The sequence below is a fragment of the Carex rostrata genome, chromosome 8, assembly GCF_964058835.1.
Source record: "Carex rostrata chromosome 8, lpCarRost1.2, whole genome shotgun sequence".
Lineage (NCBI taxonomy): Eukaryota > Viridiplantae > Streptophyta > Magnoliopsida > Poales > Cyperaceae > Carex > Carex rostrata.
Window position 1 is genome coordinate 2085887 of NC_135925.1, and position 25275 is coordinate 2111161.

Below are 25275 nucleotides of genomic sequence, written 5' to 3' on the forward strand. Positions count from 1 at the left end.
CTGCATGGATATAGTAAGTTTCAGATATTATTCCAATATGTGAAAGACATTTGAACCTTTTTTAGTGACAACTTGTTCAGGCGATTGAAGGGGTAGCAAGATGCTTGAAGTAGTTGCCAAAATTAAGTGGATGGAATAATTATTTTACAAAAACACTTCACATTTGCTTTATTATAAACGAAAGGAATAGTGAGATTAAAAAAAGAAACCGAATCGTCTGCCTCCCGGGTTGCAGGAAATTCCTACCCCCAGAGTCACTGCGGGGTGGAACCGGTTACTGTTTAGAGTTTAACTATTGTTACTGTTTTTAAATGGAGCCCTACCCGCAGAGACTCTGGGGACAGATGATTCGGTCTCTTGAAAAAATATATATATATACTGTATTGTCCTTCCTGGCTTCCTTCTAAAAGTTATATATGTGGGACCCACATACCTGTAGGCTGTAGCTTGTATCATTTTTTTTTTTGCTTTGACGGTTGAACAAGAAATATTTTACTTTTTTTGTGCTCTGTTTTTCCTCGGTGGAGACATATTATTTCCAATTCTCAGATTTAAACTCAACAAAGATAATATAAAATATTTACTTTTTATTTTCAAACAGTTCAAATTATTCACTTTAATTAATCGTGTACGGAACTTTTACTAATTAATTTTTTTATAAAGAAAAAAAAATGGTTGGTTTGAACTTTGATGAAATTTCTCTTGTATTTGATAACGGAAATTTTTTCGATTAGTTCGATACAGTAATACTTTTGATTCAAATAAAAAAATAATTATTTTATATATCCTTTTGTTTACTAGATGACTCGTGAAGGTCTACTTAACGATGTTAGAGCGTTTTATTCAGCTAAATGATACGTATTATCTATTTGTAGTTCAATATTATAGAAATATGTGATTTTACAATGTGATAGAGGTGGCGAATGTTGGGATACCCGTAATGTGTCTTTAGATGAAAGATAAAAGACAACAAAAACACTTCAGATTTTAAAAGGTAAAAAGACAAGTCAATAAATTTGGATAATTGAAATACATAACTTATTACATCCATGAAGCATCTGTCGTTATCTCTAGCCATCCTTCTTTTCGACAACTATCACAAGAAGATATCAAAAGTGTTAACCATATGACTCGATTTGAAATACCACTGAGACAAATTCTCTTTTCTTTAAGTCAAATGGATTCAAAGATTAAAGTTGTGTCTACAACAATATATAATATAAAGACAAAGATTCGTAGAGAAAAGTTAGGAGCTCGATCAATGATTCAATCTTTATTTGAAGAACTAGGAGAAGATGGGTTCGAGTATGATGATTTACACGATGAAAGTTAAAAATTACTCTGGTTAAAAATTTCTTCATACATTTTATGTCAATTACTATGGTTAAAAATTTCTCGAGTGTTTTCATTATGAATTGTATTCACAAAACAAATAAGTATAAGATGTCACTTCTTAGTATTGTTGGAGTCTCATGCTTTAACACATCTTTTTATACTAGTTGTACGTTTCTAAAAAAATAAAGAGGAGATTATACGTGGACACTAAACACGTTTAAAAAGGTTCTTCCAAAAGAGACTCAACCTTTTGCCTACAGGCATGATTCACGCAAAAAAAAGGGACTCAGCCTCCAGTCACAATGTCAAATAGGCAACAAACATTTATAAATGCAGTAAATTTGGTATTTCCAGCTACTACACATCTTCTTTGTGTGTGACACAGAAAAGAACGTGATGGCAAATTGTCAAAAAGACTTTGATTTTAAAGAGGAATATGATATTTTTCTATTTATCTAAAATACGGTAGTTTATTCTTCAACCGAAGCAGAATTTGATTAAAGTTGGTTAAAACTTTAATCACTCCATAAAGAGAAAACAGCTATAATTTGTTACATAATGAAGGTATTATTTATTGTTTTGATCTATTTATAATTTTATTTGAAATATTATTTAACATCTAAATGTTTAAAACATTATATTAACAGTTTGTGGGAATTGACAATAATTTAAATCATTTATGAATTGACAATGGCACGAAAAAAAAAGTTATCGGGAGAAAATAATATAATTATGATTCTTCGATTTGCATTTTTCTTTCTTTCATGCTCTCTTTGTCAATTTCTTTTGAATTTGCGTTAATTTTAATTAATAAATGCTAATAAATCACTTAATCGATAACAAATACTACATATAAAAATGCGTTTCCAGGTCTATACGCTATATTCTCCATTTCCCTATCTGAAAAGTATATATATTATATTGTAATTGTAATCATTTGTTCATCTATTTGGAATGTATCCTTTTTAATAAACGCTCGCGGGTCCTACAGATCTAATTTTTCTAATTAAAAGATTTGCAAGACAGCAGTTTTCTTTAAGAAGAAAAGACAATATAGTCCAAAACTCCAAATAAAAGGGTAAATTTCCCCAAAGGTCCCTAAATTTTGTACTTTATTACGAATTGGTCACTCAACTTTGATTTGTCACAATTAAGTCACTCAACTTTCTATTTGTCTCAAATTAGTCGCTCTATAATTTTTATATCCAAAATACTAACGGAATATTCTCATTCCGTTAGTATTTTGGACGGAATATACTCATTATGTTAGAATTTTGAACGGAATTGACATATTCTGTTAGTATTTTAGACATAATGGTCATATTCCGTTAACATTTTGAATGACATGTTATAGAGTAACTAATTTGAGACAAATGAAAAAGTTGAGTGACTTGATTGAAACAAATCAAATTTTTTTTTGAGACTCTGATAGTTGCTATCAGATTACATAAATAAATAAAATACAAATATAAAAAAAAAAAAACAATAGATATCAACTCAACAATGTTGCAGCCATAGGCGAGCTTCATCCCATGGGAATTCTGCTACCATTCTTGGATCACATTGTTTTCCCTCAAAAATTATATTATTACGTTCTCGCCATATTAGCCTACATGCCGATATGAAGAAAGCACTCCATCTATTCTTGAATTCTCTCCCTCTGCACTGTCTCCATGAGTTGAGGAAAATGGATTAAATAGAATCACCTCTATGCACCATGTTATACCCGACCAACAGTGATAGCCTTGACCATACAGCTAATGCATAGCCACATTGGAAGAACAAATAAATTGAGTGACCAATTCGTAATAAAGTACAAAGTTTAGTGATCTCTGGCAAAATCTACCCAAATAAAAAAATTCACTCACCCCAACTTTGTGCAAATTAAAAAAAAAAAAAAATACCATGTTTAAAATTGACACCTAGTAATGTGGAACTCCGGATCCAACTTAAATTTTGAGTTTGGATACGGATTGTCAGATTATAATCTGGATCAATTTAATATGAATTGTAAACTCGGTAGCCACTACCAAGCAATTTAAAAAAAAAAAAAATTAATCTGAATTAATGTACAAATCCTATTTAATATCCTAATTACCAAACTATTTTATACATTTATACCTGCCCGTTCAGGCTACAACAATATATTAAAATATATTAAGGAAAAAATATATCAGACATGATTGGTCTTGAGATTTGTGTTCAATGTTATGTCAGATGACAAGACAGTTCTGCATAAAACTTTTCCAGATTGCAATGTAAATTAAATTAAAAAAATAGGGAAAACTTAAAAGCATATTCTTTTAAAATTTCCGAATTGAATATTTTCCCTTTTAAAATTTTAAATATTACACAAGTTCTAAAACTCAAAATTTCATATTTTCTCCTTTTAAAATAATAAATCTCGTAACACAAAAGTTCCAGAGATTCTAAAATCTAAATTATAAACATTTATGATTTACTCTCTATCCGTAAATACAAAACCCTTTTGACCCTCTCTCTCAAGTCTGTAGCTCTCTCCTTCTAAAATATAAAATAATAAAATTGTAAAAGCTACAGTTTCGAGTCATTTAACTTCCTTACAATTATGTCATTTCATTCTTTTTATCGGAACTAGAATTGTCAGATGAAGAATTTTTTTTTATTTATATAAATTATTAAAAAAATGATAGAGAGAAATATTACCTCAACGGCTCAACCTCAGTTGTTAGATTCATAGAAAAATTAAGAGGCATTTTTTTTTCCTCGTCCAGTTGAATCCAAACTTTTCCAATATACAAATGGAATACCTCTAATTTAATTTTTTTTCTTCAAACAGTGAACCCTGCCTCTCCTCTAGTGGTTTGCTAACGGGTTACCCGTGACCCGTTCCGGGTAACCCGTTAGGGGTAACGGGTAGGGCGGGTAGACGGGTAGGACGGGTACGGGTACAACCCGCAACGGGTAGACGGGTAGTTTTCCCAAAACCACTACCCTACCCGTTTATTACCCGTACCCGTTGCGGGTTGCGGGTTGACGGGTACGGGCGGGTTTTTTTTTTTTTTTTTTTCTTTTCTGTTTTTTTTCTGAATTTTTATGCTTTGAGATTCGTGCCAAGTTAAAAGACATCCCAGATGGAGTTTAGATATAGGGGTCCGTTTTGAGATTCATGCCAAATTAAAATTGATGACTCAGATCTCATTCTACAAAGTCAGGTATTGCACTGGATCTGAATTCTATAGGGTGCCGCCAAAAAAATTTTGAAATTCAAATTTGTAACGGGTCAGGTACGGGTACGGGTAGACGGGTACGGGTAGGCGGGTACGGATTGGCGGGTAGACGGGTACGGGTACAACGGGTTTTTTTCAAAATTATGTTGTCCGGTCCGTTTATTACCCGTACCTGTCTACCCGTCTACCCGTTTGTACCCGGGCAACGGGTACGGGTACCACGGGTAACGGGTACGGGCCGGGCAAAACGGGTTCAACCCCTAACGGGTTTAGCAAACCACTACTCTCCTCTCTGCTCTCTACTTTTTTTTTTTTTTTTTGACTTTTTCTGATATTCCTAAGAATTTTTTAAAATTGTATGTGAAGTAAACTATACAACAAAAGTGCAACAGGTGAAAACTAAATTACTAAATTAAATGGTAATATGATACGCTACACAAAGGTACTAACGACTGTTCATCGAAGAACGCATAAACAAAGACACATGTGTTGCGTTAACTGTGCATATCAGGTGTGGATCCCACAAATTTTGGAATCCGTATCCTCTCCGGTATTGCAGAGGATTACCCTCACTTTACGGTTTGAGATTAAATCTCAACCGGTTTGGGATTCGGGTCGCCATAGGGAACCGTATTTTTGGGCTTTGAGATTCGTGCCAAGTTAAAAAGAACGGTTCAGATCTAGTAATTGTAAAAGATTCCCTTATCAGGTATTGGAGAGGATGTGAATTCCAAATTTTGATAGAGAAGAAGAAAAAGTATCTTTAGGCAACCTATCCGTATTATTCCAAAGCAGCTTCAGGAGAAGAAAAAAATTGGACCGATTGCTTCTCATTTTTCTATGGACCTGACAACTGAGATACTCTCTCTATCCCTTTATCATTTCTACAAATAAAAAATTATGAAAGAGACCGAAAGACGAGAAACGTCAAGAGTTTTTTTGTAAAAGAATCCAATCTCAATTTTTTTAAATTACATGTCGAGATTTTTATTTAGAATAAAAATAAAAAAGATATTATGTATGTGGATGGAAAATATATAATTTTGAGATTTAGAAAGTTACATATGAGAGTTGTTTATTTAGAAGCATAAATAAAATATTTATAAATTTAAAAAGTATTTTCTTAAGAGGAGGGTTCCAATACTTCGTTATGCCTCGTATTTTATTTCTTAATTTTCAAAGTCTAAATTATCGATCTGAACCGCTCAACATAATATCCATATTAAAATATGCTTGGAGACCAAATTTTATAATTTTTAGATTTTTTTTACTATTTTTTCAGATAATTACAAAATTATTGTTTTTGAATGATTCAGAAACAGTAATTTTGTACCTATCTTAAAAAATTGTAAACAAAGTTCCAAAAATTATAAAATTTTGTTCATAGCCATTTTTTAGTATAGAGATCATGTTGAGCGGTTCGGATCGACATTTTGTACTTTGAAAATAAAGATATTAAATATAAGATATGATGAGGTATCAAGAGACGGACCCGAATCTGCTGAAATTCGAGGTCGGTACTGTTCACCCTGAAATCCCTGCAATCCGAATCCAGCCGTCAAACTGTTCCGAGAGACGTGCAAGGAAAAACTAATTGTTTCGAGATGCGTTATCAAAAAAATTTGATGGCTGGATTTCGGATTGCAAGAATTTCAGGATGAACAGTACCCGATCTCGGAATTTTCAGCTGATTTATTTCCTCAAGGGACCATGTTATGTGGATTGTCAGTACACGGTTAGATTTTGGTGGGATTTGTTGGTGCACTGTAACATCCTGAGACTTGGAGGGGACCACATACATCGGGTGTGGTTAGAAACAGGTCGACAAATGATACCACAAAGGAGAATTCTTTGGAATGTTGTATGAGCGGCAGGGACATGAGCACTCTGGAGGAAAAGGAACAAAAGACTATTTTTCGATAAACGAAAATAGGGCCATCGCTTGATAAATGATACCATCATGGAAATTGATTTTTGAAGAATAAATGTTTTTAAAGGTATCAGTAAAAATTGTTTAATATAAGTGTAGTTTTATTAACTTATGATGAGAGACTAGCCTCGATTATATAGATAGAAGAGGTTAGCATTTTTAAATTTTTAGAGTTTGTAATTAAACTTTTTCTTATCAATATATCTGTTGACGGCATCATAAAAAAAGAAAAACATGAGGTATTAGAACCCTCTTTTATTTTTTATTTTGATGTTTTAGAGAAGTTTGCGAAAAAAAACTCTTTAGGGCTTGTTTAATTAGAAGACCCCTTTCTCGTGAGTTTTGGTGGACAAATGACAAATGGGTATTTAATACATTTGGGGCCCGTTCGGCAACCCAGTAGGGAATAGGAATGGGTGTGGGAATCAAAAATTTTGAACTAAATTTTACTGTTCATTGTGGGAATAAAAACTTAGCTCTGAGCAAATTTTTATTTCCCACGGTGAATAGTATGTGGCCGAACGGGCCCTTGGTGTTTGCTACTTTTGTTTCCATTCCCTTCACCTGAAAGGTACTTTATCCAGTCCCAACTTAGATTTTATGGAAAATTTAAAATCAACTTGGACCAAAGTTTTTTTCCCCCAAATATATGTAGCTAGGTGTTGTGTCAAGTTTTGATTCTTAATTTTTGTTTTATATATTTTCTACCCTTGATGATAATTTTTAGTGCCGACTTTTGATGTTATTTTTTTTCTTTTAGAAATTCATTTATCACAAGAAAGGGGTAGTACTACAATTGGCTAGAAAAAAGTCGTAGAGTTGTTGTACTCAAAGGTCGAAAGTTTGATTTCCTCTCACGACTTCGCAGCTTCTGCGAAGGTTTTCAAAAAAAGAAATTCACTTATCACTTTGTAGTATTAATCAACTTATTCGTTAATCACTCGTTGTACATGGTGAATCCAGTATTCATAAACACATTTATCGATATGTCAATGCACATTAAACCATTTGAGAATCTGATATGTACAATAATATGAATCTAAATGAGTACTTGGTATAAATGTACTTGAGAATTTGATGTTAGTGTAACAGTTTCTACAGAAAGTTTAATTATAAAAAGGAAAAAGAAAGCCAACTTCCTATAAATTTCTCCAACAGTTTGTCAGATATCTATGTTTTAAATTTTTCAATGAGTTTTTTCAACTTGAAATTTAACAAATTGATATTTTCACTCTCATGTTAACAAAAAAATATTTCCATAAAAGTTTTCTTTGTCAGACACGCTCTAAAGTGTGGATGGAAACTTCGAGGTGCTCGGACACCAAAACTAAAATAATTGTACATGAGCACAATGTATATGTACAATGTACACTCTATTAATTTTTTGACATGAACAAAAAATTATTTTCATAAAACGTGGATAGAAAGTTTTCATAGAAGTTTTCTCTGTCAATTGTACAATTGTACATGAACAAAAAAGCGTGGACATAAATTATTTACAATTGTACATGAACAAAAAATTATTTTCATAAAAGTTTTCTTTGTCAAACACGCTCTAAAGCATGGACGGAAACTTCGAGGCGCTCGGACACCAAAACTAAAACAATTGTACATGAACATGGTGTATATGTACAATGTGCACTCTATTACTCTAATGTCATGTCAACTTTGAATTTTTCTTAATGCTAACTAAGTAAATTGGATGATTTGTCAAACATCAATATATTACAATTTTCATAAAAAAAAGTTTCAACTTGAAATTGAAATTGACAAATTGATATTTTCATTTTCATATTCAAAAGTTTTCATTGTCATAAAAGTTTTTATTGTTGAACATGCACTGAAGGTATTGATGGAAACTACGAGGTGATTGGATACCAAAACTAAAACAATTGTACATGAACATAGTGTATATGTAGAATATACACCCTACATATACATTGGGTCTCAGAAATGATATAATTTTAAAAGGTGGAGTACCAACTTATCATGATATTACGTCAACTTTGAATTTTTGATAACTAAACAAAGAAGAGGGTTCAAATGCCTCCATTTTTTGTGCCTCCACTATGCCTCTATTTTTTAAAAACTTTAATAATTCAAAATTTAAAACTTAAAAATCAAAATAAAACCGTTGGATATTGATCTACATCATTTTATCTATGCACGTGTAAAAAATTATGACATTCCAACTGCATTTTGATTGTCATCAAGAGCTTGTAAAAAACACATTAATGTGGATCATTTCTAGACGCTGATTTTTGAAGTTATTAATTCACATAAAAACAAAATTGAAATGTGATAATTTTTTATGAGCACAGAGAGAAAATAACATAGATGACATCTAACGGGTTTTTTTTTTACTTTTAAGTTTTAAATTTTAAGTTATTAAAGTTTAAAAAAATAGAGATACAGTGGCGGCACAAAAAATGAAGGCATTTGAACCCTTCTCCTAAACAAATTAGATAGTTTGTCAATCACCTATATTTTAAATTGTTTCATAATTTTTTTTCTACCTTGGAATCGGAATTGACAAACTAAAATGTTCATTTTCAAATTCAAAAGTTTTCAATGACGGAAACTACGAGATTATCGGATGCAACTAAAATAATTGTACATTGTATATGTAAAATATCCCGGACATGATATAATTTTAAAAGGTGGAATACCAACTTACGATGATGTTATGTCGATTTAAATTTTTTTAAAATGCTAACTAATTTTTTTGATGATTTGCCAAATATCTATATTTTAAATTTTGCCATATTTTTTTTTCAACTTAAAATTAATCAATTGATATTTTCATTTTCATATTAATTATTTTTCATTATTATAAAAATTTTCATTATCGAACATGCTCCGAAAATATTGACAAAAACTACGAGATGCTCGAACGCCAAAACTAAAACAATTGTACATGAACACGATGTATATACACCCTACAAAAAAACAGTGGGTCCCTAATCGTGTGTGATTCTAAAACGTAGAATACCGTTTGTATTCCAGGCGTAGTGAGATAAAAAAAAGTCTCCCAACAGTAAACCAAATTTAAAAAGAAGAAAATAAAAACAGAATTTTGCTGCAGCGAAAATATCGCCCTTGTTTCTAGAGAGAGAAGAACGAGGGTGCGTGAGAGAGAAAAGAGGCTCTCCTTACCGTGATGGGAAACAACAGCAAAGCACCAGTAGTGGAGAGGAAGAATAAGAAAAAGAAAGGTCGACCTTCTCTCCTCGAAATCCAAAAGCGGAGCCTCCGTCTTCAGCAACAAAACCCTAACCGTAACCCTAATTCCACTTCCCCTTCGAATTCCAATCACCAAAATCAACCTTCCTCATCGGGTCGCCGCGTCACTCGCCGGGACCCCAATTCTGACCCATCCTTCTCAGGCGAGGCCTCCGCTGCCTCCGCTTCGGATGAAGATGATGATGGATCCGACGACCGCCGTCGTGAGAAGAAGATCAAGCTCGTTCATCGGCTCCCCAGTAGTGACACAGATATTGATCCCAAGGTTTGATGAAGGAAAATTAAAGAATTAATTGCTTCATTGATTAGCCTCTCGCTTTTTTTTTCTTCTCTCTCTCTCTCTTTCTCCTTGAATTTTGGCGGCGGGACTTGGCACAACTTTTGTTGGTACTTCTTTTGGGATTTAAATAGCGCGCGGGCTGGTACGGATCTGATTGACAAGCGGCTGGATTTGTTGGAATCTCGAATTCTGTTCTCCAGTCAGAAACCGTTCTTTCTCAACTGTGTTGAATGCTATCATGTTTTATTTAATTATCTCACATACCCGCTATTTTGAAAGCTTCTCTTTTTAACTGTGTGTGTTTGTGTGTGTGACTGTGTGCGGAAAGAAGAAACAGCTGACTTCTGTATTTGGAAAAAGTTCGAATTTGTCTTTTCTTGGCCTTTCCAAAATATCTCTCTTTTCTTTTCTCTCTCCAGGTCTCTCGTGCCTATCGCAAGGCGCATTATTTTTCCTTGTGTCGTATGTTTTTTCTGACTCGTGTTTTGCTGCTGGTTTTATGCATTAATTGTAATTTTGTGAAATTTCAGGATGAAGGGAACAGGTCCAAGAAAGGGACTGATTCTCAGCAAGGTCAGTAGCAATGCATTCAATTAGATTTGAATTAGATTTTGAGTAATTGGAATTAGTGCTGATCTGTCATTCTAACATGTGCTACGAACAGAGGATGCACTGCAGCTGGGACCCACAACACCTTTGCCAGACAAAAAGACCTTGGAGTTCTTGCTTGATAGGCTCCAGAAGTGAGTGCCCCCATGTCTTTTCTCTTTTCAAATATATCCCACCTTGCTATTTTTTTTTTTATCTTTTTTACTTATTCACAATGTCTTGAATTTTCTTTTTTGATGCAAATTAAAATCTTCAGGAAAGATACTTACGGCGTATACTCAGAGCCGGTTGATCCTGAAGAGGTACTTTAGTTTTACATATATTTTTCTTGGAGGTTTTTATGTTGTTCTGAAATTATTCTTAATAATGGTTTGGTTAAGGTTTGATGGTTAATTTGATATGCAGCTTCCAGATTACCATGACATCATAGAGCATCCGATGGATTTTAGGACAGTTAGAAAAAAACTGTCTAATGGGGTCTACAATAGCTTGGAGCAGTTTGAGGTTAGTTTTGACTTTGTTGTAGTTAAACTGTCCCTTTTGGTGTACTAGTGCAACCAAATCTGGTTCAATCTGCTTTTAACCCCACTTAATATATTTGCACTCTGGGGGTCAAATGTGAATGAGAGTCAATTATATCAAATTTTCATACTGAGAATGGGGTCAATTTTACAGTAATAATGACATTTTACTCTAATTTATATTGAAAATTATACATAAATAAAAATAAATAAATCAAATGGGGGTCAATTGACCCCCATTCGATCTACATGTCTCCACCCCTGTTTGTACTCTAGTTAAGTTTTACTTGGTTGTTTATATGAATGGTTTTTTCTGTGCTTAGTCAATTGTTGACTTTTTACTCTTCAAGCAATATTAAGTTTATACAACATGATGTCATAATGTGTATAACAACAACTTTTTGCTTGGGCCCAAAACCATTTTATAAGTGTGAATTTGGTTTCATAATATGCGAATCAATTATTTTGTCAGATGGTAATAGCTGTTCTTTTTGTTTGCCTTATTGTGTAAGACTAGGGCTTCTAATGTCGCACAATTAATAGTTAAAATGTCACATTTGCTTGATGATTCAAGTTTATCTTTTGTACATTATAAATTCTCTGCTATATTTCAGAAGTGAATTGGAAATAGCCAGTTTACTTTCAGCTCAATATCACTATATCTCTTTTATATATATTACCAGGAAAAACAAATCGATTCTCTTGCTATTATCAGATAAGCATTGTCTATATTTTTGAATTAGGCTCGTTTAGAATGTCTTATTAATTTCCTCTGGAATTATTTAGTAGAATAAGCATAATATAAGCATCGTTGCTTTCTTTGTCTCTGTGTTGACATAGTTTGAACAAATGATAGGAGTAATCATAGCAAGTTAATTGTTCGAAAATGTTTCTTGTCATTTGTGATTCTATTCCCTTACTAGAATACCTTTTCGTATGATTTAGTTTAAGAAAAATATACAATGGCAAAAAATATTCAGAACACATGCATTGCACTTCTCTCTATCGGTATTAACTCAATTTGTTATGCTTACAGAATGACGTATTCTTGATCAGCTCAAATGCTATGAAGTATAATGCCCCAGACACTGTCTACCACCGCCAGGTATACAAAATATCTCAGTTGCAAACTTTTTATTTTTTGTTCTAAGTAGAATTGTTATTGTTTATCTTACCTGAGGAGTTTGCACAGGCAAGGGCAATACAGGAATTATCAAAGAAAAACTTCGAGAATATAAGACAAGGTGGTGACGGCACTGAGCAACAGGTACCGAAGCCACCTGCAAGAAGAGGCCGGCCGCCAAATAAACACAAAAAACCATCTGTAACGCTGACCTCTCAAGACACTGCTCCTGACGTGGCCTTCTCTGCACCAAAGCCGACAAACAATGGTGTAAATGAGAATAATTCACGGTCTTTGACTTGTGATGTAAAAAAAATGGCCACGGTACCAGAAAAACCAGCAAATATTGATAATATCCGTTGGATCAGCGAGCAAAGAACAGAATGCGACACAGAATTATCCAGTAGGTGTGGATTTACTTTTTCTACTTTGTTGTGTTGAACCTTGTGTTATATCCCAAAGAAAACCTAATTGAGCATTGTTGGCAGGTTCTGTGTTGAAAGGCCTTTCGGCAAAATATGGCAGTACCAAAAAACAGGGAGCGTCAGATGAAAACCGACGCAAAACTTATATGCTTTCTCAGCTGTCGACATCTTACGATGAGTTTCCAATACTCAACACTTTTGACCAGGAGAGGAAGCTACTTGTACCTGTATGCACTATTACTTTATTAGTTTAATTTCATTTGGTCAAACAAAAATTGGCATCACATTAGTAAGGTGTTTGGTTTTGCTTAATTCAATATAACATAAAAATTGGGTGATCTCTCTGTCTCACACACACCCACGTGGAGCCTTATTCTAATAGTAAATCTGTATGAACACAGGTAGGTATTCAAGTGGAGCATGCATACGCAAGGAGTATTGCCAGATTTGCAGCAAAACTGGGCCCTCAGGGTTGGGCTATGGCTGCGAAAAAAATCGAACGGGTTTTGCCACCTGGTACGAAATTTGGCCGAGGATGGGTTATAGATGACGAGCCTACTCAAAAGCCCCAAAAAAGTATCCCATCTCCACATGAAGTCGAAAGAACTACAAGAAGTGAAGATCATTCAGCAAATCAGAGCACTGTACCTGACACCTCTAGATCTGGTACAACCTCAAGCTCTGCAGATAATAACAATTTTTCAGAGGATAATCAGCCAAAGGCATTGTCTCAGCCTACAATGAATGGATTCAGCACACCTCAAAATTATACAATGCAAAATCTAGCAAAGGTGGTGGTCCCACATGGTCAGGCCTTCAACATGATTCATAGCAGCAACAACAGGCACATGATGAATTTGGCTGAGCCACACATGGTTGCACCTGATTTGAATGTTGGGTTCCAACAGCGGGGCCCACCAAGTTCTAATACTGGCTCGATAGTCGAGCAACAACAGCAGCAGCCCAACTTAGCCTTACAGCTCTGATCTGTTGTAATTTCAATTAATCTTATATTTGGCTGATTTATACCATGAGATATGCTGGTGTTTCCTGCTTGTGTTTAGGTCAAAGGATGTACAGATTGATTGTTGTATTGTATTAGAATTTGATATCATAGGATGTTGGAGCTCCAGCATTGAAATTTTATGGGGTCCAGACTTTGAATTTGTAATCTGGAACAAATAAATCATAGAGTAGTTCAGGTCCATCTTTTACTGAGTCTAAATTATTTCTCCATTTCCATGAGCCAGTTTTATTTGGAATTTCTAAACAAGTGGGACACCTGAGGATGTACTTAGCTCTATTTTGGGGACCACAAATCTTGAATGAAAATAAGAGCAGATATCCTAAATAGTAGTACTAGTCCCCACAAATCCTGAATGAAAATAAGAGAGCAGATATCCTAATAGTAGTATTAGCAGTGTATTAAAATTCGGTCTACGCGGCAGCATATTCGTATTAAGTTGCAATTCGAATAGAAAATATGTATTCGGTAAAATACGTAGTTCTGTATTTTTAGCCACATATTACTGCATATTTGTTTGTATCTGCTCAGGATTTCAATTTTAAAAAATGCGGCCACGGGAAAACCAATTGACATTAGCCAATACATATTACCGCATATATATACTTGTTCAATTTCCAATTTTCAAATTTCAAACGGTCTTATTATTTATGAGTCCAATGAGTCTTACTCAGGATTTCAAAGATGATACAATTTGGGCTTTACACTAGAATATCTTAAATTGGTTATTGGGCCTGGAAATGCATACTAATATATATTTGAATTTGAACTTCATAAATTCTTTACATGTTTTTCTCTTTCTTCATGAAATTCTGTGAAGAAAATAATTTTAAAGAGTCTTCTCATGATCATGACCATTCTTCCAAGTTTGAACTTTATAACCAGATGGAGGATGCAAATTGCAAAGAGAAATGCTAACTAGTAATAAAATGATTTGGTGTCCATATTATTAAAATAAGATCGATATTATATATTGATATGTAAATTATTCCAGCGTTTGAAATTATCATGACTGTATTTTTATTAGATATCTCTTATTAAATAGACTTTTTAATGGTATTAGATCTCTCAGTTTCATTGCTTATTATGAGATTGCACTTACACTGCTAAAAACTAAAATCAGGGAGGCTATTTTTATTTTATTTTTCCTTTTGCAATTCTCAAGAAATGACAGTTCCTCGTTGCAATTTCTTGGATTAAGATTTTTTTGGGGTTTTTTTTATTTGAAAAATATGCATATGTAATTCTCCGAAAGTGTGTGTGTTTTAAATTAATATTTCTGGAGTATGCATATTTTAAATTTAAAACACACTGATACGTCAAATTATGCATATTTTAAATTAATAATTCTTATAATCGCACTCTTTGGAGAAATATACATATGTAAATTTAAAACACTTTAATCCATAATTTGACGTATCAGTGTGTTTTAAATTTAAATTAATATTTGAAAAATATGCATATGTAAAATGTTTTTCGGAACAAGCTATTCTATTTCTCCGAAAGTGCGTGTGTCAAAATATGCATAATTTGACGTATCAGTGTGTATGTCGACGTACAGGATAATGGACAAAATCACATAGCACACTATTGGAAATAGTGATGTGAAAAAACAACAATAATTTGAACCATATTTGAAATTTAAGTTATGGCTATGTTTGGATGATACAAGAATAGAGGCTATTCTAGAATAGTAGCTATTCAAAATTGCAATGTGTATCTAAACAACATTTTTGCTATTTGGAATAGTTTTAATAGTTGCTAGAGTGAGTCTATGGTACTATGCATATCACTAGGGGTGAGTAAATCGCTTATAACTCGTGAGCCGCTCATAACTCGCTCATTAAAAGCTTGCTTAAACTCGCTCATTTATCTGCTCATTTAAACTCGCTCATTAACAACTCGCTCATTTACTTAATGAGCGAGCATGAGCATGACTCAACTCGCTCATAACTCGCTCATTAAGAATTTGCCACATCTAATCCCTGCCACATTTAATCATGTGTAATTCTGTATAACATCAATCTTGCCTCATTAAGATTGATAGATAGTGAGCATAGTTTCATATTTAATCATGTGTAATATAGTGAGCACAATGTAACATTTAATCTTGTGTAATATACTAATATTCATAATTTCATATTCATTTTTTTGTAAATCGGCAGAACCAAGGTTGCTTGTTTAAGATGAAGGTTTAATTCTAAACTAGCAATTTAAAATCCCAACTGCTTGTTGCTTGTTTAAGATGAATTTTCATTATTGTTTTCATAATACAAATTTGTAGGTATGTGACAAGGAAATATCTATCTGTATGTCACAAGTAGGACCGTCAAAATCGACAAGACGATAGCTGTTGAATTTTTATTAGTTTTTGTTGTTAGTTTCTGTTGGATTATTCTATTTTTGTAATATAATTATATTTTTGTTGAATTTTTATTATATTTTATTTTAAATAAATTATGACAATTTGTTATGATGACTTTTAACAAATTTTGTTATGTGTGGGCACACTATATAATTTTGTTATGAGTCATAAGTCATAACTCGTGAGTCGCTCATAACTCGCTCATTAAAAACTCGCTCATTTACAACTCGCTCATTTATCCGCTCATTTAAACTTGCTCATTAACAACTCGCTCATTTACTTAATGAGCGAGCATGAGCATACCCTAACTCGCTCATGCTCGCTCATTAATCACCCTTACATATCACGGGTTGTTACCGTGCTACGGCTCTATATTTGAGTTTTCAAATCCTAACGGTCGATCCGAACCGTTCATCTTGTTCTCCATATTAATATGTGTTTGGAGACCAAATTTTACATTTTTTGAAAAAAATTTACTATTTTTTTAGATATTTAGAAAATCACTTGATCTGAAAATTCTGGACCATCCAAAAACAGTGATTTTCAATAAATCTAAAAAAATAGTAAAAAAATTTCAAAAAATGTAAAATTTGGTCCCCAAACACATATTAATATGAAGAACAAGATGAACGGTCCGGATCGACCATTAGGATTTGAAAACTCGAATATAGAGCCGTAGCACGGTAACAAATCGTAATATGCATAGTACCATAGACTCACTCATATTAATATGGAGAACAAGATGAACGGTTCGGATCGACCGTTAGGATTTGAAAACTCGAATATAGAGCCGTAGCACGGTAACAACCCGTGATATGCATAGTACCATAGACTCATAAATTGAAATTTGTGCCAATTTTTTTTATTTTTGAATGCTCTACATGCTGGTATAATCATTTTTGCAATTTGGTCCCTGTAATCACTTTTGCAATTTGGGTTCAGTACACTCATTCAGCAGTTCGGGCAATGTTTGAGAGCTGATATCTCACGACCTATTTGGATATTTTGTATGAAACTTCACAGTCCTATTCTACGATATCAACACTTCATGTCGGTCAGTTTTCACAATTTTTGGAGGTCTTTTTCTATGTTAACCAGAGGTGAAAAGTTGGGCTCAGTGCACTCATTCAGCAGTTCGGGCAATTTTTGAGAGCTGATATCTCACGACCTGTTCAGAGATTTTGTATGAAACTTCATAGTCCTGTTCTACGATGTCAAGACTGCATGTTGGTTAATTTTCATGATTTTTGGAGGTGTTTTGCTATATTAACCAAAGGTGCAAAGTTGAGATGCAAAAATAAAAATAAAATACCGGACAGCCCATAAATTTGGCGAGTGGGAATAAAAATTCTGGACCGCCGAATTTATAGGCGGGTTGACTATTTTTAAAATTCTGCCTCTAACCTGATTATTCTTAATAAAATATATTTTTTTTATGATAAAAATAAAAATGTTGGGATATCCATCGGTGCTCCAAATAAGGTGTGAAAAATATGTTGCAACATTGCAGCAACATATTCTTCACAAAAAAAAAACATTGCAGCAACAGTTACTCGAGTTGACTAGACGACTCCTCATGTACCAACCAACCAGCCTGTTTAGCACTAGCCACCGACAGAAATAATCGAGACTGAAGCACTAAAGTTTTGCGTTCGGTTCATTATGTTACTAAGAATTCTTTCATAAAGATGTTGTAAAAAAAATGAAGAGCTATTATTTTGGTAAATATATAATTTTCAGATATTTTAATAGAGGAGAATTCCATTTGAAATTGTAATTTTCTTTTCGTGTGCCTCCTTTCAACAACGTAACTTCAAAGTCCGAAATTTTTAAAAATATCCTCAACCTCAAAAAGAAATAAACCGGACATGTAATATTTTATGTACTGATACATATATTGTATGTACTGATACGAAATTATGTGTAATTGATTTGTTTTGATTAATAAAAATATCGTAGTTAAACCCAATTTTTTTTTAAATAAATAAATTAAAAGACATTAATTGTTATGTAAGTATTCCATAATTACTCGGGCCGCAACGACAAATGGCAGACTCCAAAAATGGAGTCACTATTTGTCGTTGCAGCTCCATTTTTGGAATTAAGGGACAGTTAGACAGTCAGTCTTGTAAATGCAAATGGGGTCCGCAACGACAAATGACGGCTTCTTTCTTGAGGTTCACCATTTGTCGTTGCAGCCCTGGTAATTCAGAAATTCTTACAAAACAGTGGTCTTTATTTATTTTGTTATGATAATATTTTTTAAAATGTCGGCTCCGAAGTACTTAATCCGAGATGAAATATAAAGACCATACATTACATGTTACTTCTCTCTGTATACAAAATATAATTTTTTTTTATAAAGTACCAAAAACATATAAGATAAATAAAAGATTTTAATGGTTATTATTTATTATGATGTAATTTATTTACACACTTGTAGTAAAATTATGCATTTTTTTATATTAGACCCTGTAGTATCCTACTTGTTCTCAATTAATTTATATAAACCCTGTAACTTAGTCTTGACTAGGTGCTTGTTGAGCTACAATTCTGCCAAGTCCTTGTTGATCTCATTAGCTCAATTAAATCTTAAAAATGCAGTTATATATGTCTCGATCGAGAACATATTTAGCATCAAAATATATGTACAATTTGTGATTCTGGATGCATATAGCTATAAAACATAACATCCTTGACTCTTTCATCTGTGCATTACAATGTTCGATTATATTAGTAGAATAGATGTGTTTTACGTGCAAGGCAGAAGAACAGGCACGACTCAAGAAAGAAATGCGACTTGTACAACTCTTTGGCCCAAAGCAAAGGCTAGTTTTATGGTCCTTTGCATCATGTTTGGTTGTAGCCTGAAGGGTGGAATAAGGAGTTTAGGTCTTGTTATTCCACCAAATGAGTATTAATTGAGCTGGACTAAGATGGTATAAGCCGATCTTTAGGTCAGCCTAAATTAAACCACCTTACATGGTGGTTTAATTTTATTCCACCTCGTGCCTAACTTGAATGGCTATAATAATATTTTATTTGTATATAATTAGTATATTATTAGTATATAATTATATAATTAATATCTTATATTGTTAATATATTTAATACTTATTATAATAATATTATATAATTAATATATTTTATTAATAATTATTATTAATATATAATTATTATGTTATATTGTAACATATTATAGTTATTATTAATATATTAATATTATATAATTAGTATCTTATTATTAGTAATTATTATTAATATATAATTATATAATTAATATCCTATATTGTTAATAGAGATGGGCTACGGTGAGTTGCGAAGTAAAGCGACTATTTTACTTCACGCCGTATTTTTATTTTGAAAGTCCAAACAACCGATCCGAACCGTTAGATGTTTAATCCATATTGAAATGTGCTTGGAGGCCAAATTTTACATTTTTTGAATTTTTTTTACTATTTATTAAGCATATTTTAAAATTGCTGTTTTGCTGTGAACAATAAAAACAGTAAAATTTTCTGGATCATCAGATCAGCGACTTTCAAAATTGCTTAATAAATAGTAAAAAAATTCCAAAAAATGTAAAATTTGGTCTCCAACCACATTTAAATATGGAGAACAAGATGAACGGTTCGGAAGACGTTTTGAAATTTAAAATTGCAAAATATGAGCGTGAAGTAAAATAGCCGCTTTACTTCGCAACTCACCGTAGCCCACCTCTTGTTAATATATTAAATAATTAGTATTTTCTTATTCATAATTATTATTAATATGTAATTATATAATTAATATGTTATATTGTTCATATATTAAATAATTATTATAATAATATAATAATATATTATAGTGTTTATTAATATATTAATATTATATAATTAGTATCTTATTAGTAATTTATAATTATATAATTAATAATTAATATTGTTAATATAGTAAATCATTATTATAATAATATTATAATATATTATATTTGTTATTAATATATTAATATTATATAATTAGTATCTTTTTAGTAATAATTATTATTAATATATAATTATATAATTAATATATTAAATAATTATTTTAATAATATTATATAATTAGTATATTTTTATTATTAATATATAATTAATATTTTATATTATTAATATATTAATATTATATAATTAGTATCTTAATATAAATAATTAATCAATTTAGGCTTTCAAAACTTTAGTTCACCAACTCTAACAAAACAAGAAATACTTTAAGCTATGATTTAACTTTAAACTTCAACCAAACAAGAATAATTTAGACTAGCTTAAATTGGAATAACTAGTTTAGACCTCTTAGCTTTAGGCCACAATTAAACATGAAATAAAGGTAGAATAAAGACTTTAGACCACTGTTATTCCACAAACATGATTTAAATTAACTGACCTAACATAGAATAACTTCAATTTTAAACCAGCCTAAATAAGCCTAACTTAAACCAGGTGTCTTAAATTTTTCTTCAATTTTATGGGGTGTGATATCACTTTATTAGACCTATTATTTCGACATGTTTCCATACAAAAATCTATGTTTTGAACCAACAAATGGTGCCTTTTACATTGAATATCCATAGAATGTGGTACTGCTATGTTTTGGTTCTTACTTTGCAGGAATCAGGCGAAAACGGGCAAAATCAGGGAAGTTACTGAATTCTGAGACATCTGATGCGACCCTCATCACATCTGACGCGACCCTCATCAGAGCTGATGCGACCCTCATCAGAGTCGATGCGACCCTCATCAGACCTGATGCAGGTCGCATCGCGAGCTTCCAGAGCAGACAGCAAAGCCCCAAGTCAGATCCGTTGCCTATATAAGCAGGTCCTATGCCAGAATTTCGAGAGCTTTTCCCCCTTTACATTCCAGAACACTTAGAGAGCAGAGATCAAGAGAGAAGAAGGAGATTGGAGCTTACTTGAAGAAGAGGAGAAGAGAAGATTGCAAGATCCTCTCCAATCCACCTTGGATCTTCGAGCTTCATCATGATCTGCCTATTCTATCTCTCTTTTATGCTTTGTTTCATCATGACTGAGTAGATCTTTAGTTCCTAGGGTTAGGATGTAGTCTCATAACTTTGTCTTTGAGTTGCATGTTGATTTGATCTAAGTTTGAACTTGTGTGATTCTTTGTTTGAGTATTCATTGATTGCTTGATTTTGATTGCTTGATTGATTCTTGATTGTCTACTGTTAGATGTCTATAGCATCTCTTCTAGTAATTTGACGTTGATGTTTCTTGCAATTGTGATTGAGTATTTGAAGTAGATTTATGATCAATAGTAGCCGAGAGGTGAACTTTCCATTATCGAAAGGTTGTGGATACTTCTAGCAAACCAGACAATCAATTTAGGTTAGATACCAGTAGGTGAGAGCTACAGGTTGAAGCCTCCCACAAGAAATCGACTTAGATACGAACACATGTCAGCTCTGCTCGAGGGCCATGCGACCCGCATCAGAGATGATGCGAGTCGCATCATACGGGTCGCATCAGAAATGATGCGAGTCGCATGATAGGACCAGAGAAGGCAAAGTTTGGGATGAAACCTGAAACCCTGGGAGCGCCTTTTATCATTGTTCAAAACCAAAACCTTTAATTGCTTTCATTTACTGTTAATTGAATTGACACCCGAAATTAGGAAACATAAACAAACCAAACCCAACTTTTCACACTTCTAGTACCTAACTCGGATTTGTAGGAATTTAGAATTGAATTAAACCGTCCCTGAGGATCGATACCTTAATATACTATACGGATAGGGTTGTGCACTTGCAACCCTAGACGAGAGTAGATCCAAGGTTTAAACTGGTATAGCTTGCTGTACCTGAGACTTTGTAGCCTACCTTTGTAAGCGAACAGGGTGCCCATTTTTTTTTTGAGATAAGCTGACAGAAGCTGCCAGTATTGATTAAAAATAAAGAAGATACATCGTTCTGTACCAGTATGGTAAACCTTAGCAAAGAAAAACTGAAAATCAGGAAATAATAAAATAAAAAAAAACACCCAAACAAAAAAACACCCATTTGTTTTCTTCAATTTTTTTTTATGGGGTGCCCATTTTTACAGCACAAATTTCTTGATACACAGCACAATAAAATTTTAGGGATGAAAATACACCTGCTCTTATTTACACACCACAGCCCTTCGCAAAAACTATTACGAAAATTTCATTTACTTTTGTTATTATTACGAAATTGTAAGTTTTGCATACTTGTCAGATAACTGAATTTTTCTGATAATCTCTGATTTAAATATAGTTGGGAAGAAACGGGTCACGGATCAAGAGGGTTAAAGGAACAAAAGACAGACAGGGACGCAAGGCTGCACTGTGGAAATAAGAATAGGGGCATTTTCGTTCCTAAAATTTTATTGTGTTGCATACCAAGGACTTGGTGCTGTAAAAATGGGCACCCGTCTTTTGTGTGATCCGTGACCCGTTTCTTCCCAACTATATTTAAATCAGAGATTATCAGAAAAATTCAGTTATCTGACAAGTATACAAAACTTACAATTTCGTAATAGTAACAAAAGTAAATCAAATTTTCGTAATAGTTTTTGCGCAGGGCTGTGCTGTGTAAATAAGAGCAGGGGTATTTTCGTCCCTAAAATTTTATTGTGCTGTGTATCAAGGAATTTGTGCTGTAAAAATGGGCACCCAATTTTATGCCGCTGGGACCCACTGTCCTCTCAACCATTTCACTCATCTCTGCTCGTTAATCAACATTCACCGTCCCACTTCCATCTCTTATTTTCTCGCGGGAGAAGAAAGAAACGAAGACGAGAAGTTGAAAACCTAGCCGCCTCCCTCACTTTCGTATCTACACACGCACAGCCCTCTCCGCCGCTGTCTCTAATTTTTTTCGACTTTCTTCTCTCCGCCGCTGTCTCTAACTTGTCCGACTTTCTTCTCCTTCGTGCGAGACGGTACGTTGCAATCTCTACTTTTTTCTCCTTTTTAAACTTAAATTAATAAATAGATTTACCTTCCCGGTGAATCGCCTAGCAACTGGTACAATGATTTTGTCGTAGATCGGCAAAATTGCAATGAAAGTTAGTATTTCAAAGGTAGATAATGAAGCAGGTGGGATGGTGAAATAGGATCCTGTTGGTTGCTTTAAAACCATGCCTTGCTCAAAAATCAAACCACGAAGAAAATTATGCCAGTAGACCAAATGGGAAACATCCTTACAAGTAGCTTTAATTCTTCTACTGCTCTGGTAAAAAATCAAGTAAATTTAATATAAGTTTCAATTAAATTTCTTCTTGTGTGATATCAGGGATCCATATAGATTAGTAAAGCCCGATCCCATTCATTACTGCATCAATTTTTTTTATTTCTTAGGCTTGTGTGTTCATATCTGATGCATAAATGCTAGAGTTTTTTTTCTTTTCTATTTGTTAGACTAGTGCTTGTTTAAAATATGTTATTAATGAATCAGATATGAATCATATATGCATTAATGAATCTGTTATTAAAATCTCTGATAATCTGTGATTTAAATATAGTTGGGAAGAAACGGGTCACGGATCAAGAGGGTTAAAGGCACAAAAGACAGACAGGGACGCAAGGCTGCGCTGTGGAAATAAGAATAGGGGCATTTTCGTTCCTAAAATTTTATTGTGTTGTATACCAAGGACTTGGTGCTGTAAAAATGGGCACCCGTCTTTTGTATGATCCGTGACCCGTTTCTTCCCAACTATATTTAAATCAGATATTAATAGAAAAATTCAGTTATCTGACAAGTATACAAAACTTACAATTTCGTAATAGTAACAAAAGTAAATTGAATTTTCGTAATAGTTTTTGCGCAGGGCTGTGCTGTGTAAATAAGAGCAGGGGTATTTTCGTCCCTAAAATTTTATTGTGCTGTGTATCAAGGAATTTGTGCTGTAAAAATGGGCACCCAATTTTATGCCGCTGGGACCCACTGTCCTCTCAACCATTTCACTCATCTCTGCTCGTTAATCAACATTCACCGTCCCACTTCCATCTCTTATTTTCTCGCGGGAGAAGAAAGAAACGAAGACGAGAAGTTGAAAACCTAGCCGCCTCCCTCACTTCCGTCTCTACACACGCACAACCTTCTCCGCCGTTGTCTCTAATTTTTTCCGACTTTCTTCTCTCCGCCGCTGTCTCTAACTTGTCCGACTTTCTTCTTCTTCGTGCGAGACGGTACGTTGCAATCTCTACTTTTTTCTCCTTTTTAAACTTAAATTAATAAATAGATTTACCTTCCCGGTGAATCGCCTAGCAACTGGTACAATGATTTTGTCGTAGATCGGCAAAATTGCAATGAAAGTTAGTATTTCAAAAGTAGATAATGAAGCAGGTGGGATGGTGAAATAGGATCCTGTTGGTTGCTTTAAAACTATGCCTTGCTAAAAAATGAAACCATGAAGAAAATTATGCCAGTAGACCAAATGGGAAACATCCTTACAAGTAGCTTTAATTCTTCTACTGCTCTGGTAAAAAATCAAGTAAATTTAATATAAGTTTCAATTAAATTTCTTCTTGTGTGATATCAGGGATCGATATAGATTAGTAAAGCCCGATCCCATTCATTACTGCATCAATTTTTTTTATTTCTTAGGCTTGTGTGTTCATATCTGATGCATAAATGCTAGAGTTTTTTGTTTTTTTTCTATTTGTTAGACTAGTGCTTGTTTAAAATATGTTATTAATGAATCAGATATGAATCATATATGCATTAATAAATCTGTTATTAAAATATCTGATAATCTATGATTTAAATATAGTTGGGAAGAAACGGGTCACGGATCAAAAGGGTTAAAGGCACAAAAGACAGACAGGGATGCAAGGCTGCGCTGTGCAAATAAGAATAGGGGCATTTTCGTTCCTAAAATTTTATTGTGTTGTATACCAAGGACTTGGTGCTGTAAAAATGGGCGCCCGTCTTTTGTGTGATCCGTGACCCGTTTCTTCCCAACTATATTTAAATCAGAGATTATCAGAAAAATTCAGTTATCTGACAAGTATACAAAACTTACAATTTCGTAATAGTAACAAAAGTAAATCAAATTTTCGTAATAGTTTTTGCGCAGGGCTGTGCTGTGTAAATAAGAGCAGGGGTACTTTCAAAGCTTAATTATAAACCTTTTTTTTCACTATTAAATGCTATTTTTTGTTTTGATCTTTCTCAACCTATTTTTTCCTTTTACCTTTGACATTTTTTTTTTACA

At 33.2% G+C, this 25275-nt stretch overlaps 1 protein-coding gene across 1 annotated transcript; it reads left to right on the top strand.

The window, feature by feature from the left end:
• Nucleotides 1-9369: 9369 nt before the first annotated feature.
• LOC144558086 (uncharacterized) lies at nt 9370-13883 on the top strand. The gene is made up of 9 exons (XM_078306798.1): nt 9370-9982; nt 10528-10570; nt 10662-10740; nt 10863-10908; nt 11012-11110; nt 12164-12232; nt 12320-12653; nt 12739-12902; nt 13077-13883. Exons 1-9 carry the CDS (start codon nt 9635-9637, stop codon nt 13659-13661), a joined length of 1767 nt encoding a protein of 588 aa, XP_078162924.1. The 5' UTR covers nt 9370-9634; the 3' UTR covers nt 13662-13883.
• The last annotated feature ends 11392 nt before the right edge of the window (nt 13884-25275 follow it).